Raw genomic sequence first — 18,431 nt, 5'->3', positions numbered from 1 at the left:
TAATGTTAAATTTACTATGCCAATAAAGGTATTGAACTTGAGTACAGGATAGGCCCTTCCACCACAAGCATAGGGCTTGCAGCTCACCCACCATCCCATCCCTGGGGAACAGCACTCACAAGAGTCCAGAGCATCACTGGATTATGCTATGTATTAATGTAGGTGAAGTGATGGTTGATATTCACTACTTACTAAATTCAGGATTTGTATTAAATGTGCCACAGAATTTGATGAACATCTTCTCAGAATAAGGATGGCAGTCAAAAACAGTCTCATGCCTTAAGAAAAAAGTCTTTATTTTACAAAATTAAGAACCAATAATATATACACACAAGCATTTTCAACACCAGCTCGCAAAATATGTGCACAGTGGAGAGTTTAAGCTTGTTAAAATACCAGACTTGTCACCTTCCTTTGGCTTTCAGGACTGTATCAGACTTGCTTCTTACTCTATAGCCATTTTCAACAACCTGGGGCTGTAATGTAGTATAAAAGGGAAACCTAGAAGCTTTAACTTTCACTGGTTGTAAAATTTTAAATACAACATTAATTTTATTCACTTAAGAACCTCCAGTTATTAGAAGGGGAAAGTATTTCACTTGAAGTGAAACCAAGCAACTGAAATAGTTTTGGTCCAGACTGTTAATTGCAGTCTCAAGCATGCAGACAACTTTGTTCCAATCTACAGTAAAGATTAAACGTAATATAATACTCCACGGTGCAGCAATCTAAAGGAAGGAGGTGCTAGCCAATACAACCATTACTGCTACTAAGACTGATCTTCATGCATTATCTCCACCACCAGGGTTGAATGGTCACAAACTGACTTACACAAAAGGTAAAAACTAGCAGAGGGCTGAAAAACACATCACCCTCACAGAGAGCAAAAGAAGTTTTAAAATAAGCTTTCAAAAGCTGAATCTGCAAGTGCATGAGAGAACTGCAGCTCTGCTGAAAGTTCTGAAATGAATTTACGCCTTGCAAATTCAATCTGGTTTAAAAGAAAAGAGGTATATACATTGTAACTTGTCCCTCTGGTTTTTACATAGAGGCAAAATACTATTTCAACAATTATGAAATCACCTGATCAGCATCTTCTGGGGTTTGACATAAAGATGCTTTTGCCCTCTACAAAAACTCTAGCAGTTTTGCCATTTGTTTAAGAGATGTGAGACAGTTTTAAGGAGGCAGTTTACCCCCATGGTCCCATGAGTAAAATGAGACCTACTTGTCACTGCTGCATATTGTTGATGATAGCCAAAATACTCATTTTTTCTTGGGCTGTTTCTACATCTTCACTCTGTTTCTGAGCCACTCCGGTACCAAGGCCATATAGTCTCCCACAGTACTTTGCATCATCAATTGTATCCTCAAAGAACAACTGGAGAGAGAGAAAGCAAACATTACATTTCTAGTTGTGCCATTCATTCCTTGTAACTTTTGCCATACAATTATATCAAGACATTCCTGCAGTGCTCTTCGAAAGGGACTCTTGAATAGTATGAGAAATTGCAAGGACAGAGTTCAGCTGCACAGGTCCCTATGTATTCCCCTTCCTGATGTTTCAGAATAGGCAAGTTGCATGTACCTCTTTCATTCTGAAGAATGCCATCCCTGTGAGTAGAGAGTCTGATCCAGCTTGGTGCTGCCGTCCAATCCGCTGCAAATCTAGCTGGTCAGCAACTTCTTGAAGACCTCCCTGCAATACAGAGAACAAATCTGAGAACTGAACAAGTCTGATGCAGCAGCTGGAGCTGAGTCTGGAAAAAGACGGATCATGAAGTGGCCTTCATACAGGCATAATGCACTTTTGGCATGACAATGGATTAAAAGGTGGACCACCACATTTTGTACCACCTGAAATTTCTAGAATGTCTTCAAAGGCATCCCTATAGATGGTGATTGCAATAAACAAAGATTCATGTTTACTTTTATGAATGAAGTTAACCTTGAATAAGAATTCAGTAACAAATGAGTGATGATACCACTAAGGGATTCAGAAGACAAAACCCAATTTGACAGCAGTGGACAACATGATAGTAGTAGTTGGTGATAGTGGTTAGAGTGTCATACCATGACCTAGCAGTAAAAAGATAAAGGCTTCCCTTGCTCGAAAGCCAGTTGAATCTGACTCTAGGGATGTGGTGTTCATCTCCATTTCCAAGCCGAAGAGCCAGTGCTGTCCAAAGACATTTCCGTGGTCATGTGGCCGGCATGACTAAACGCCAAGGTGCACAGAACGCTGTTACCTTCCCACCAAAGTGGTACCTATTTATCTACTTGCAATTTCTTGCTTTTCAACTGCTAGGTTGGCAGGAGCTGGGGCCAGAGACGGGAGCTCACTCCGTCATGCGGCACTCTGGTCTCGAACTGCTGAACTACCGACCTTCCGGTCTGCAGTTCAGCATCTGAACCACTTGAGCCACCGTAGCCCTATATGATCTAGCAGAGCCAGGTTCAAATCCCCATTCTAACTTGGAACCTCGGTGGGTGACTTTGGCCAGCCATACACACTAACCTACCTCACAGGATTGTTATGAGGATAAAACGAAGGAAAAATAATGTAGGCCATTTGGAGTCATCACTGGGGCATAAGTGAGATTGGATTTATTTACACTATTCCTTTTTTACAAGGTTGTGAGCAATTTTAGCCGCAACCCAACAATGAGATAAGAATGAGAATGCGACTTTTATCAAGATCATCCAGTGAGCTTCAAAGCAGGGATTGAGCCTGGGTTCCTCCCCACTCCCTGAAATGAAACCCACCTGAAAAAAAACAATTCCCAACCATTAATCCAGCCTCATGACTTCTAGGAAACATACATGACCTCACTTATATATATTATGGACTACTACACACTTTTAGTGTTGCAGCTGATACAAAACAGTTTATATGTCAATTTCCAAGAATATACTGCAGCATATATAATCAATTTCAGTCTATAAAACTGAAATAAGATGTCTGAACAGGATTATGTGGACAGACAGTAGACAAATGTAGATGTACCTGCCCCCATAACATGTTCTCATATCAGCAAGCCTTACAAACCTTATAATTTGAATCAAAACTTTGGTCCAAATATAAATTACATGAATTTTTAAAAAGACTTGTATGTACATCTTATAAATGCAAGCTTTAGGATTAGCATTTGAACTGTCAACAACCTTCCCCAAACCCCATCAAAAAAAGACAGCACTTTCTTGACATTTTCTGGATTTGGTTATGCTAAAATGATAGGTACCCAACTGATCAGCATTTCAACCCTAATATGCATATATAAAGCAATAGTACTTAAAATTATATAGGCCTAATGATTAAGAAAACAAAGTGTGATACATGTTAGTTTACTTCAATTTTTGCTTGTAGGTTTACAAGCCAACCCCAACTTACTGCAAGCTTGGCAAGCACAGTACTGAAAGTACCTTCAGATTTTTGCAGCTCTTCATTAAATACTTAACATCATATATGGATGGGAAGAAAAGGTTCAGGATATGAAAGAATTCATGCTCTTCTTCTGGAAGCCTTGAATCTGTCAGCAGTTTTACCATATAACCGAAGTCATAGCCACTGTTGGAGAAATGTTGAAAAGAGATGTCACCGAGCAACAGTCAAAAGCTTATGTCTAGTAAGAGTAGGGTATCGTACCACATTTCCCCTATTTCAGCACATACTTTTCAAAGCCAGAAGACAGCTGCTGAAGTATAGCTACAAGTTTCTGGGAGGATGAGGTTTTAAAGCCCAGCATTTAAAAGTATTTCAATCCACTTATGCTTTGCTGCCCTATATATAACTAAAGTACCACTTAACTCTACGGCTCCTTTAACTTTACTTTGATTAATTATTTGAGTAGCCCAATCATTTTTTTGTCTTACATGACAGCTAAACATTTAGTAACTAAACATCTTGCTAGGATTCAAAAATTATGTGAAAAGCTTTATTTGCTGAATTTCTACTTGTCACATTGCTAGAGAAAGCACAAAGGTCCTCTGCCAGGAAGAGAAAAAAAAAAACAGGGTTACACATACCTGTAACTGTTGTTCATTGATATCTTCTGTGCAGAGACGTACTGGGACTGCACTTGCACAGGCCAGCCATGGACAGACTTTTTTCCAGCTAAAAAGCCCATAAGGGACGCCCCTCCCTTACGGAGCCAACGGTTTTTCCCGCCTAAACTGTCAGGTGCTCCAGAGGCAGGATGCCCCCTTCTCCCACAGTTCCTGTCAGGTCGCCACCAACAATCATACTGGAAGCCTAGCATGTGAGAGCTCACAGTGGGGCAGGGCTGAGGAAATGTGTGTCTGCACAGAACAGGTAACTTTTACAGGTAATGGCAATCCTGTTTTCATCTTCCGTCTTCAGTGCAGTGCCACATTGGGACATTAGCAAGCTACTCACCAAAGGGGGCAGGGTGAAAGTCTCCCTGAAAAAGCAACTGAAAAACAGCTTTGCCCACATCTGCGTCCTTCCTTGCTTGCAGGTCCAACACAAAGTGTTTGACAAACGTATCCTCCACTGACCATGTTGCAGCTCTGCAGATGTCCACTAGTGGGACTCTTCTGTGGAATGCAGCGTAATTTGCAAGGGGCACCGTTGACCAGTTGCCTCATAACAGGGATGGATGGCAGCCATGACCCATCTAGAAAGGGACTGAGAAGAACCAGCCTTCCCCTTTCTTGGGCCCCAATAACAAATGAATATGGCCTTATCTATCCGGAAAGGCCTCACCCTTTCCACATAGTATAATAAAGCCCTCCAAACATCCAGGATATAGAGAGCCTTCTCAACACCAGACACCAGGGATGGGAAGAAAACTAGTAGTGCTATAGAGACTACCTTGTGTAGAAACTCGACTGGGGTGGAGTAACACTTTCTCATTTGAAAACCTTTAAAAATGTGGGTGTCTACCCTCAGGGCTGCCAACTCGCTCACCCTCCTGGCCAAAGTAACTGCTATGAGGAAAGCAAATTTCTTGGAGAGTAAGGCTAGGGGACACAGGGCCACTGGTTCATCAACTGAGCCAAGACCAGGGAAAGGGACCATTGTGGGGGGAGGGGAGAAACGTTGTGTAAGCCCTTAAGGAAACATTGTGACAGCTTATAGGCAAAAGGGGAAGAGCCCTTACTCCCTCATGATATGCAGAGATGGCTGCTAAGTGCACCTTCACCGAGGACACAGCTAGCCTTCCAGATAAAAGAGAAAATAGGTATTCCAAAACCAGGGACAGGGGGCAGGTAAAGGGTAAGAACTCAAACCGATTCCACTTTCTAGAGTAGGAATACCAGGCAGAGGATTTTCTAGCCTGGACTAAGACATCGCACACTTCAGGTTAGAACTGTAGCCCTACCAGCATATCCTCCACACTATAAGATGTAAACAGGCCATATTGTGGTGAAGAACAGGACCCTTGCTAACAAATCCAGAACTGGTGGAAAGGTGATATACTCAGACCCCTCAAGGTGGAGGAGTTCGGACAACCAAATCTGGTGTGGCTAAAAAGGGGCAATCAAAATATAGTCCAAACCCTCTGCTCTCAGCTTCCCTATAACCCCCTTTTTTTTTTTAATCCCCGTAGGAATATTTTTTTTATTTTGCATATACTACAAACTACAAAGAAATATAGGGAAGGGACTACAACTAGGGATAAAGAAAAGCAAATCACACTAGACTAAAACCCCAAGAGGAGAAGATCTTTTTACTGTTAGTAAATATGTTAGTACAATTAGTTTTATTATCACAATATACTTGTAGAGTTCTTGCTTATCACAGTTTGCTGTTCATATGTTATTTTGTTATTTATTATGAGAGAAATCTCTGATCATCTTCTATACTTCGCTTTAAAAGGCCATTTTCCAAGTCCTTCTGCCTTTACTTCGGCTTTCTGTCTCTGAAATCGTATAGCACTCTGGCAGGTCCTGCACCCTTTTCTGCCGCAGAGTCCTCTTCCATTCCCGAGGTAGCGGAGTCACTCGACTTTGGACTCTTCCTCTGTCCCCAGCTGGCGTCTCAAAAATTCTTTAGCTTTAAAAGTGGAGTCTCTTCTCTCTTCTAACGTTGATTTTAAAGATGACACCTTCCAGAAATGATATCCCATTTGTTTGAAGAAAAGAAATTAGGTCCTTGTAATTTTTTCCTCTTTTTTCTAATTTCAACTGGAATGTCCTTTAAAGTTTTGATGATTACATTTCCCATTTTCAGTGGAGTTGCTGAAGTTGCTTTTATAATGGTGTCCTGTGGCTGCAGTCACATCGAACAGTAGCCTCGCTAGAGAGATGGAAGATAGGCGGATTTTCCGGGCGTGATCTTACCGCCACATCTGGGAAGCATAGAGCTCCCGTGGCTCAACCGAGGCTTCCCTCCGAAGATGCGCGGCAAAAAACTAATACCTCGGAGGTACTAGTTTCCCGAAACCGCAGGGCAAGGGCGGGCGTCTGATCGCGTTTCCGGTGGCATCCAGCGCCTGCCCACGTCCCCTCGCAAACAGATCCTTTTTCCCCCAAGGCTCCACGGATGCGCACAAGCACCCAACGGAGCTTGCGCAAACTTCAGTTTTAAAAAGTAAAAAAAAAACCCCAACCCCGTTTGCCACGCCCCCCCGCTTCTTTGCCTGTGGTGTGATCGGCACCTCGACGGGACCTCAACCAGACGTCTGATCTCGCAGTTGCGCATTAGTTTGCCCCGGGGCAAACAGCCACGCTCCCCCCTCCCCGCATTTTCCAGCTCGTGTGACCGGGGCCTGTGTTTGTCTTCTTACAAACTTGACTACTATTTCTCCAGGTAGGCTATTTTTTTAATGTAATTGGAGTATGCCCTATAGGCTATCTCCATTTCGTTTACAAGTTCATCCGCTGTTAAGCCTACTGCTGGAGCGATAATTTCACTAAGCACCTTCTTCAAGTCTTCTCGATCTGCTTCAGGAACCCCCTGAAACTTGAGAACCATGTTAGCTTTTCCCATCTGTAGCTGTAAAACTCGGTTCTCTTGGCAATTCTGCTTCATTTCCACCTCTCCCATCCTTTTCTTCATCTTCTTGCTTGTGGTGTCTATCTCTTTAATTTTCTCGTTTGCCTGCTCCACTTTTTTCTTTGTTTCGTTCAGCTGGAGCTGTTGTGCAGCAAAATTTTTATTCATCACAGTCAATTCGTGGTTAATACCATCGAGTTGTTCCATCACCGGCTTAAGCATATCCGCCAGAAGTTTGAGGACATCTGCTCCCTCTTCCGGCCTCGGACTCTGACTGCCCGGTTTCGTTTTAAAGTTTCTCTGCTGAGCCGCCATCTTTCCCGTTTTGTTTACAGTTTCTACCGCTCCCACAAAACTTGGAAAATTCGCCAAGTAACTTCGTTATTCAGATAAGTCTCTCAAAACACTTTTGGTTTACTTCCTCCCCTCTTCCCCTTCGTGTCCTTTAACCGCTCATTCGCAAAAGAGGCGTCCCTCTTTGCAATCTCTGTTTTCGATCACGGGGGGGGGGGGGAATAGCTTTTCAAATACATCCCTTTTCCTGAAGTTAGACACTTGTAGAGCGGCAGGTGCTAAGTCACCAATAACTCCCTGTATTCCTGCAGACAGATGGGTCTCCTTTTTTAGCGAAATGTACAACGATGCTGTTCATTCTCCATCGGTGGTAACTTTAGAAAATACCATGAAATGGTCCCCCGTAACAGTTGGTGAGATTGAATCCCTTATTGGGCAGCTGAAAAATGCTAAAGCCCCAGGCTCAGATGGCATTCCACCAGAACTTTTAAAAGAGAATAAGGATTGGTGGGCCGCTTTCCTAGCTCCCCTCTTTACACACATCAATAATATGGGCCATGTCCCCAAGTCTTGGGGTTTAGCTATAGTTGTCCCCTTTTATAAAAAGGGTAAGAAGGAGGACCCATCCAACTATAGACCAATTAATTTGCTAAACGTAAGTAAACTTTATGCAGGACATCTATTAAATAAATTTTCAGACTGGCTAGAACAAGAAAATATTTTGGCTATTGAACAGGCAGGCTTCAGACCAGGTAGGTCTACACTTGATCACTGCCTGACATTACATCACCTTATTGAGAAATACTCTGCCAGGGGAGCAACATCGCTATATGCTGCATTTTTCGATCTCAAATCTTCCTTCGATTCTGTTTCAGGACCTCAGCTCTGGAATAAGCTTTTAAATTCAAATATAGATAAAAGACTTTTGTTTCTACTACAGGCCCTGCACGATCATACTTTTTAAAGAGTCAGATGCAGTAGATTTGGCCATCCTATTAAAACCTTCAGAGGTGTCAGGCAGGGATGTCTATTAGTCCCAGCTCTGTTTATTTTTTATATTAACAATATAGTAAGTTGGCTTAACACCTTTGATCTTCATCCCCCTAAACTTGCTAACCGGCATATATCTGTTTTAGTGTATGCCGATGGTGCTGTGGTATTATCTCGAACCCCAGTTGGTCTTAGGTGAGCCCGAAGGAAGCTCAACATGTTTTGTGAAGATGAGCTTCTCACAATTAATTATCAGAAAACCAAAATTGTAGCTTTTGGAAGTAGACCCAAACCCAGGAATTGGGCAATGAATGGTCATCAGATAGAACAAGTTGATAGTTTTTAATACCTGGCCGTAGTTATACAGGCCTTCAGTTCTAGGGTTAAGCACAGCAAACATGTTGCCGATCTAGGAGAGAGATCCACAAAAGCCATACTGAAATTTTTTTAAACACATGGTGGACACTTTGTTCCTGCAGCCCTGAAGTTACATAAGGCCAAATCATTGGCACAACTCCTCTATGGAACATTCTTAGGGCCACCTTCCTCATGCTTTATGCCACAAGAAAGAGTTTAGTCCAAATTTTTAAGAACTGTTCTGCAAGTTCCAAACTGTGTATCCAATGCTTGGATACGACTGGAGTCCGGTAATCTTAGGATTGAAGCTAGGGTATGCATTCTATCCATCTATCTATGTGTGGTTGAAAGGTCATTTCAACCAACAAGGCCTGCTTCCCCTGATATTCCAGGATGATTTCCAATCCAGTTGGATCAAGGCAGTTCACTATCAGATTCATAGAATTGGCTTCTCACCTCAGCTACTTTTACCCTATGGATTTGAACAAGCCAAAGGGCTAATTAAACAAAACGTTGAAGATATTGAGCGACAATCTGACATCTCTAAGGCTTCCAAACTTGGGGTGTTGTTAAATATTAAAAGCACCATTGAGCCAGCAACATACTTGACTTCAGTGGAGGAAAAAAATTCTAGAAGAAGAAGAAGAGATTGGATTTATACCCTGCCCTTCACTACCCAAGGGAGACTCAGAGTGGCTTACAAACTCCTTTCCCTTCCCCTCCCCACAACAGACACCCTGTGAAGTACGTGAGGCTGAAAGAGCTCTGACAGCAACTGCTCTTTTTCAAGAACAGCTGTGCCAGAGCTTGTGACTGACGCAAGGTCACATCAGCAGGTGCAAGTGGAGGAGTGGGGAATCAAACCCGGTTCTCCCAGATTAGAGTCCACGCACTTAATCACTACACCAAACTGGCTCTCCATAGAAGAGCATTTGCCGTAGCTAGATGTTCTGCCCTTCCATATGCGGTTATTCAAGGCAGGTACAATAAAAACCCCTACTCTGAAAGGCTATGCCTATGCCCCTTAAGCGAGGTCGAATCAGTAGAGCATATGTTCTTCAGTTGCCCACTTTACATGGAGGCTCGTTTTAACATTATTACCCCATTAGTTGATAGGACACCTGGTCACATTAATACAAACAAAGCAAGGCTTCACTGGCTCCTATCAGATAAGAATACAGAAATTACACATTCAGTGAGTTCTGTGCATTAATTCTTAGATTGTGGGAATCGCATTTTAAAAGTTCTTAAATTCAGATTTCTATTTTTTTGTATTTTGTATATTATGACTGTTTTATGCTTACTCTGTACATTGGTCTCAAGACCACAATAATAAACTAATAATAAACAGTCCTAGTGTGGGGCTCCACTGAAGACAGAAGATGAAAATACTATTACAATTCTTTCTGCCCTACAAACCAAGAAGATGAAGGAAGCATATTCACTACATGTTACAAACACAGAGTAACAGTTAAAGGCAAGAGAATATATGACCAACCTGTGAAATGAAAGCCATTTGACATTGTCACAAAGCACTACACCCGAGGTCATAAGCAGCTCTGCAAAATGCAAGGTATCAATCCCTTCCTCCTCGTGCTTCTGGAACTGCAGCCCGGAGCTTGCAAGAAGGTCTATAGAATCTTGAGAATACATATCTTCCCTAGGAGGGAAAGCATGAATCAGTCCTTGTTGCACCTAAACCTTCCCCTTTTGCCCCTGCTAAGCAATTTAACTCCTACTTTCATTTCATGATGGAATACGCAAAATTACACAATATGCAACATGTCCTGAATTTTCACCGTATCGTTAACTGCATGGAAAGGATTAAACAGAGACATCACATGGAGGCTGTGAACACCGCCATCGGCTATGAATTATACTAGCACTTTATGATATTTTTTATTCTGTATTGTTTGTGATTTTATTTAAATATGGTGTTTTAACTGTTTTAACATATTGTCTGTAAGCCGCCCTGAGACTGCCTTGGTGGGGAGGGTGGGGCACAAATTAGAGGAATAAAAAGGAATAAATAAATATTTGTGTTGACAAGCCTGAGGTTATCGTACTTTGGTCACATTATGAGAGAACAAGGGTCACCTGAGCAAGACTGTTAATGATAAGACGTTTTGGTGGTCCTTAATTCATAGGGTTGCCGTAAGTCAGAAGATGGTAATTAACACACACACACCAGTTTTCCAGTTTAAGTTTGCCGCCGCCCCATTATACCACCACCGTCAGGGTATCTTAAAGGATGCATCAACGAGGCCCGAGGAAGAACTTGGAAACTGTAGAAGATCTGATAAGCCGTCGCCATTGGGCACGTACACTGGAACTGTGGTGATACCATCTTGGAATCAGGATACTAGTAATTGGATTGAGTACTGTGGTTTTAGTGTTGGATGTTTTTACGATGTTTTTATATGTTTTTACCTATGGCAAGACTAACGACCTTGTCTCTGTTAGCCGCCCTGAGCCCACTGGGGAGGGCGGGATATAAATGTGAAAAATAAAAAATAAAATAAATTAATATTTAGATTTTATGCTAGTTAAGCTTGGATAAGTTCAGAGGTCGGGTTTGTTGAAGAGTAAAGGGATTCAAGTCAAGTCAAGTCAGCCTTTATTGGCATAAATTATCAGTACCATTTATACATTTATACATTTTAAAACCAGTTAAAACTCATATATACAACTAGGGAGCAAAGCCCATTGTGGATGAAGACAATGGGCCCTAGAAAAGTAGGGTGGGTGGGTTGTAGATAGATAGGTAGATGGCCGCTTCCGGTACGGCGCGACGACGGGCGGGTCTCGGCTTGTGCTGAGCCGCCTGTCCACTTTCACTCTGTTTTTGGGGTTCCCGGTTGCCGGGAGCACCCGACCAGCCCGCCTGGAGGGCAGGCTGGAGCAGGGGGCTTCTTTTCTGGGCCCCCCGTAATCGGCAAAGCGGGGGGGGGGGGTCCAGGAACTGCCCCGACGCAGGAGCGTTCGTCGGAACAGAACATGGTCTGCACAGTTGCGCCCACCCGGATTTTTAACTTTGCGAAAAACTGAAGATAACTAGTAGCAACACGGAGGGAAGAAAACATTGAAACGAGGAGGAGGAGAGAGTTCAACACAAAGAAATAGCCCCCCAGAAAAATAGGCACCCAAACAGGTTAAGTAAAACGGCCGGAATTTCTATGGGACTAAATTACAAGCTGAGAATTTGGTGGGGGAAGAAAAAGACTTGGAGGGCATGGCGTGGAATGATTAAATGAAAGGCTTAGAGACCACTGATCAAGTAAAGGGATTCATAGAAATCAGTGAATAGCTTGTTTATCTTCGAAGAATCAGAATGCAGTTTCCCTTTTGGGTCCTTAATTGCAATCACAAGCCTGGAAGATCTTGTCTTTGACACGCCAAGATATGAGTCTCGGGGATTTGGGTGAGTTGATCCAATACTTCTGTTTAACATATAAGAGACTTTTTTGAATTTGGGAGCTATCTAATGTTTCCAAAAGTTTACATTCTGTGAGGAGTTTACTGTAGATCCTTTTGCTTCCCGTGGCTTTATGTTTTTTCTCCAGAAGCTCTATCTTGGTAATCAATTCATTTCTTAAAGCTTCTTCTTTCTTTTTTCAGAGATGACGTTATGGAGATTAGGTGACTTCGGAGTACCACTTTTAGTGCATCCCAGACCATGGAGGGAGATGTCTCATCATTACAGTTATCTTTTAAATATTGCTGAATATGAAATTCTATGGACTTGCTGCAATCTTCCCTGTAAAGATTTGTTGAGAACAACACAAGTGGACCCAGTAATTTGTAAAGTCAATGACACAGGAAAGAATTACTGTACAAGTTCAAACTGTTAAAGACACATTAACAAGTCATATAAATTTCTACTTGATTTTACTAGGTGAACTTCATCCGAAGACAGAAGCCCAGTCACAGTGTCAAGGATGTTAAGGATGGAGGATGTTAAGGATGGAACGTTTCGACTGAACGTCTTTTTCAACCATCAGTTTGTAGTACTATTCTTTACTTCATGTTTCCATTAAAGGTACAAGTTATCTAAACTGGCTGAGAGCAGCTCCCAAATCTTTACAGCATTTTATTCGGATAGCAAATCTAGTAAAATCAAGTAGAAATTTATATGACTTGTTAATGTGTCTTTAACAGTTTAGGGAAAGTGTTCCAACCCTTTTATCATTCGAGTTGCCCTTTTCTGCACTTTTTCCAAAGCTATAATATCCTTTTTAAGGTGTGGTGCCCAGAACTGCACACAGTATTCCAAATGAGGTCTCACCATTGATTTATATAGGGGCATTATTATATTGGCTGATCTGTTTTCAATACCCTTCCTAATAATCCCCAGCATAGCATTGGCCTTCTTTATTGCAGTCACACACTGTCTCGACATTTTCAGTGAGTTATCCACTACAACTCCAAGATCTCTCTCTTGCTCAGTCTCTGCCAGTTCAGACCCCATCAATGTGTATTTATATTTAGGATTTTTGGCTCCAATGTGCATCACCTTGCACTTGGCCACATTGAACCCCATTTGCCATGTTGACGCCCACTCGCCCATCCTTGACAGATCCCCTTGGAGTGCCTCACAATCCTCACTGGTTTTCACCACCCTGAACAACTTTGTATCATCCGCAAATTTAGCCACTTCACTGCTTACTCCCATCTCCAAATCATTAATGAACAAGTTAAAAAGCAGTGGACCAAGTACTGATCCCTGCGGTACCCCACTGCTTACCACCCTCCACTGAGAAAATTGCCCACCTACACTCACTCTCTGTTTTCTATGAACTAGCCAGTTTTTGATCCATAAAAGGACTTGTCCTTCTATCCCATGATTTTTGAGCTTACTTAGGAGCCTTTGATGAGGAACTTTATCAAAAGCTTTCTGGAAGTCAAGGTAAATAATATCTATTGGATCCCCCTTGTCCACATGTTTGTTCACCCCCTCAAAGAACACTAACAGGTTAGTGAGACAAGATCTTCCCTTACAGAAACCGTGCTGAGTCTGCCTCAATAGGTTTTGTTCATCTATGTGCCTACTAATTCTTTCCTTAATAATGGTTTCCACCAATTTACCCGGTATCGACGTCAGACTGACTGGCCTGTAATTTCCCGGATCTCCTCTGGAACCCTTTTTAAAGATGGGAGTGACATTTGCTACCTTCCAATCCTCAGGAATGGAGGCAGATTTTAAGGAAAGATTACATATCTTTGTCAGGAGATCTACAAGTTCACATTTGAGTTCTTTCAGAACTCTCGGATGTATGCCATCTGGGCCTGGTGATTTTTCAGTTTTTAAGTTGTCTATCAGTTTTAGGACCTCCTCTCTCGTCACCTCAATCTGACTCAGGTCTTTCAACACCCCTCCTGAAATCAGTGGTTCTGGAGTGGGCAAGCACTTCTCATCTTCCACAGTGAAGACGGAGGCAAAAAATGCGTTTAGCTTCTCAGCCATTTCCCTATCATCCTTCAATACTCCTTTTACCCCTTGGTCGTCCAAGGGCCCCACTGCCTCCCTGGCTGGTTTCCTGTTTCTAATGTATTTGAAGAAAGTTTTATTGTTGGTTTTTACGTTTTTTGCTATATGCTCCTCATATTCCCTTTTTGCCTGCCTGACCTCAGACTTGCATTTTATTTGCCATAGCCTGTGTTCCGTTTTATCAGCCTCACTGTGACTAGCTTTCCACTGCTTAAAGGAATTCTGTTTACTTTTTACAGCTTCCATTACTCTGTTTGTTAACCATGCAGGCTTTTTCCTATACCTGTTTGTGCCTTTCCTAACCTGCGGAATATATATTTTTTTGAGCTTCTAGGATCGTAGTTTTAAATAGTTTCCAAGCTTCCCCAATGGTTTGGGGACCATGTTTTGAAGTCCCCGCCATCTTTTATAATTGTTTACACGCACAAGAAAGTTCAAGAGTCTCTGAATTTGCGCTTAATAATTTACAATCACTCTGGTGAGTGTTTCCAGGCACTTTTCTACGCGTTTTCGTCCGCTCCCCCCCTCCGCTCAATTATTTATGTGCACGAGGAATTTCCTCCCTGCTCGTTTTCTCTGCTCAGTGAGATATGGTAGGGAGTGTCTTTTCTTTTTAAAAATCGTCTTTAAGTTGACTCACGTTCATAGTTGGTCATGTGACCCCTTTTTCTGCAGCATTTTTTTTCGCTCGATCTCCTGCGCTTGATTCCGGTAAGCGTTGCTAGTACCATTCGGTCTCTCGGCTCAAAGGACCACCGGAGCGAAGGGGCGCCTCAATTCTCTGGCATTCCGCCATCAAAGAGGCTACCCCTTCAAAGCTCCCTGGCCAGGGCCCCTCCACCGGGTCCCTGGGGGGGGTTACGAGCCTGCGTGCCCCCTCCTTCAGCCGGAGGCAGACCTCATCCCCGGGAGGTCCGGGAGATGCGTCTGCAAGCGCGTCACCATCCACCAGAAGTCAAGGATGACACGAAAATTAACTGTGACAGGAAAATCGATGTCAGTGTTAATACTGAGTTGCTCAGAGAAGCCTTGAAATTTTAGGTTGGATCTACGTGTGGAGGTTTCTAAGCTGAGAACCCATTCATGCAGGTCTCCATCTCTGTTTGTAAAGAGTATACCTCTTCTTTCAGTGTATCATTTAATCAAGCGTCTGATTAGCAGTTTGACTAACCTTATCTAACGAGTTTTTAAAGTCTGCAAATTGTTTCACCAATGGGCATATGAGGGCCAACATGCTCTCTAGTATTTTTCTTTCCATTTTGCAAGTTGCGTTGTCAGACAAGAATTTTCCATCGTAGCTTCTGGTGGGAAGGCAGCCACATCTTCCATTGCCATTTTGTCAGCATCTTTTAGGCTTTCCTTGGGATTTTTGAAAGATTTCTGAGATCCCTTTGAGAGAGGTATTATTGGTTGCAGCTTTGGCATAATCCTGTTTACCCATATTATAGGAGTAAAAGAGAAGCTCTAGATCTTTGATTTTCACGGTTTGGTAAGGTGAGGGGTCAGAGCAAGGTCTCTATGCGTCCAGCTCCACTGACGCTGATGCCACCTGACCTCTTTCTTAAGGGTAAAACACATCCCATGAAAAAAAATAAGATTACAATTTTGGCCCTCTGCTATGAGATAATTTGTTCTGGAATTACAAGGACCACAAAGCACTCTCAGGATGATGGGGAAGCAAGGCTGCTGAGCGACAGAGAGGTCAGCTGAAACACCCATCTGAGGCTTTGAGCTGGATAGTGCCAATGGACTGTGGACCATACTGCTCACTTGTATAGGGAGACAATCACATTCCAAGCTGAAAATGGGGTACAAGTCTGGTACTCCTCTAAAGACTCATGCAACATAAATGATGACGAGACAATCCTCTAAGATGCCATGATTCAAGGTTCATTTGCGCTGGAAGCAATATAAAAGTCCCCAAACTCACCCCAACTTTGTACAGAAGTCTCAAACTTTGCCTTTGGCCTCATGAGAGAACTTCATACCCAGTACAGATTGAGAGCACACCACCAGAGTTTCCTACATAGCAGCAGAAGTCTCAGGCATGTTGCAATTCATGTGGTGCACTGGCAAGTATGGAAAACGCATAAGGCAGGCTTCTGGGCTATTTCCAACAATACTAGCAGGCTGCATCATTTACTGCATGCCCTATCACATACATCCACATCCAGATATACATCTCACCACTACTGATGCACCCTCCATTCACTCCCAGGCCTAACACTCCTGTCACCAGCCTTGCTAGGAAATTAATGCAGATGTAATCCTTAAAAAAATTAAAATATAATAACCCTGGATATGAATACCTTTTTTGCATGTAAGGAAATGCAAATTGACTTGAACTGGTAATTAAATAAAAGGAATTTAATTCAAAATCACATTTGCATGCTGGGAAGACACGTGCACTTCCTGAAAGGGGGAGGTTTGGTGACTGACAGATCCCAACCCGGTTGCAGTTCCCCATATCTCAAGGGTTTCCCAACCCTTAAGAGCAGTTTTTTGGGGGAGGCAGAAGAAACGCAGCCATGAACAGAATTCTGCTTGCAGTTCTCCGGATCCTGTACAAATTATGTAGGAAGTCATCAAGCTGCCAGAATCGCAGATCTACAATATGGACAACTTAATTAAAATGTTTCAGCTCTCCAATTGCAGAATTTCAATTTCCCAGCTGTGGATGTGGGATCTAATTTATATTGAAAGTTTATATTCATTATATTCAAATTTGCCCAAATCTGCTGTTCTTGACAAAATAAATGCACACCAAATAAATGTATCTGTGCTCAAGTGTAACAGACTGTGTTTTGGTGAAAAGGTTAACACAACTACCCTTCTGGAATCAAGGATATTAAGATTTTCTTTTAATTTAATGCATTTGTGATTTCCCAAACCTTCATTATAGAAGACATGGCTAAATGAGAGAGCAAAGTTTCTCTCATACACTTCCTCACAGTGAAAACTGAGTTCCATTCCAACTGACATGACTAGAATCTATGTATTACAGTAATTCATTTTCATGGATCTTTACTCCATATGTGCTACATAAATGGCAGTTAATCACAGCTTTGGAAAAAGCCTACTCATCTGCTGCCACAGAAAACACCAGCTCCAAGGCAATAAACTTCCTAATTTAAAAGAAAAACTGGTAAAAGGTGAATAAGATTTTTCTCCAGACTTGCAGTCCAAATAATTTTGCAATCATCCTTGGATTAAGAGCAATGCTTTAATTAGGTCTTGAGAAAAGACCAAATATTAACAGCTTCTGGGTTCAAAAATTTAGCTTGGAAGTATCATTCATGCCTTCATGCTAACAAGGGAAATTTTCTTGCTATGTTTTTCCTTGACGAGTACTTTTGGGAACAGAACAGAGAGATTGATCCCGCAACTTACGTAAGGTTGAATTTGAAGTTAAACTGCCAGGTGTTGATTCCAGCAGGATATTCTCCTTTCTCATTTGTGAAAGTCAGGCCCAATTGGATGATTTTCAGAAGATCGACATTACACCGGAGCAGTTGATACTGATAGTCAATAGAGCTACGAAATTCACCGATGGGTCGAACAACAACTCCAGGAAACTCTGTGTCCTACACAAGGAGAAGGGAGGGGTTTTACTACAGTAATAATAACCTGGGAAATTTAACTAGATAATAATACCAAAATTCAACTATTTAGTGGACCAACTAAAATTAAATCTCCAGTATTATTTCTACAATGAGGACTTGTTTTCCTACGCTCTCAGCCTTTTAAGGGACCTGTTTGTTCCATCTGGCATCAGAAAGACATTTTCCCAACTATTTGTTGTTACATTTTCAGTTAGATGGCTTTGATTATTTGCTCTGTCTTCCCAACATTCCAAGGGTGCAACTGGGAACTAGCTAACCACACCACGTGCCTATAAAAGCTGGGACAGCATCCTCCACAGAATACACACACCCTCCTCCCGTTTTAAGCCCGATACAGCATTCTAGGAAACTCGAAATCTTGTCCAATGTGTTCTGTTATTTTGGTTGGTCTTTTTTTTTTTTAAAGGTATTACATTGTTTTTTAAAAAAAACAAAGGTTTGGGTGTGTCTACAACAGTATATCATTCTTTTCTGATCTTTCAGGGAAGCAGGCATGAGACCAATTCCTACTCATGGGTACAGAAAGATGTATACTTCACCATCACAAAATATATCCCAAATAGAAATACTGTTAGGGTTAGGACACTTACATTTCTCAATTCTGCATTGGTATGCTTCCTGACACTAACTAGTAATAATGATGCACTAGCCAGGGCTTCATAATACAAGGTCTACAGCCTAACAATAGTCCACACCCTAACTGCACCTTTTTCCAACT

The 18,431-nt window shown here is 42.1% G+C and overlaps 1 protein-coding gene across 6 annotated transcripts in view; it reads right to left on the bottom strand.

The window, feature by feature from the left end:
* Positions 1–279: 279 nt before the first annotated feature.
* Positions 280–18,431, bottom strand: part of CNOT8 (CCR4-NOT transcription complex subunit 8) — a 31,399-nt gene continuing 13,247 nt past the window's right edge. For all 6 annotated transcript variants that reach the window (XM_015417070.1, XM_015417071.1, XM_015417074.1 and 3 more), the window contains exons 3-7: positions 17,481–17,674; positions 10,101–10,262; positions 3,424–3,568; positions 1,589–1,699; positions 280–1,381 (exon numbers count right to left, since the gene is read on the bottom strand). In XM_015417070.1, the coding sequence (XP_015272556.1) occupies positions 1,232–1,381; positions 1,589–1,699; positions 3,424–3,568; positions 10,101–10,262; positions 17,481–17,674 (762 nt within the window). In that variant the 3' untranslated portion in view covers positions 280–1,231. The remainder of the gene's footprint in view (positions 1,382–1,588; positions 1,700–3,423; positions 3,569–10,100; positions 10,263–17,480; positions 17,675–18,431) is intronic.

The sequence above is a fragment of the Gekko japonicus genome, unplaced genomic scaffold, assembly GCF_001447785.1.
Source record: "Gekko japonicus isolate JY-2015 unplaced genomic scaffold, Gekko_japonicus_V1.1 scaffold746, whole genome shotgun sequence".
Lineage (NCBI taxonomy): Eukaryota > Metazoa > Chordata > Lepidosauria > Squamata > Gekkonidae > Gekko > Gekko japonicus.
The sequence above is the reverse complement of the archived record's forward strand: the minus strand, read 5'-3'. Positions and strand labels throughout refer to the sequence as shown.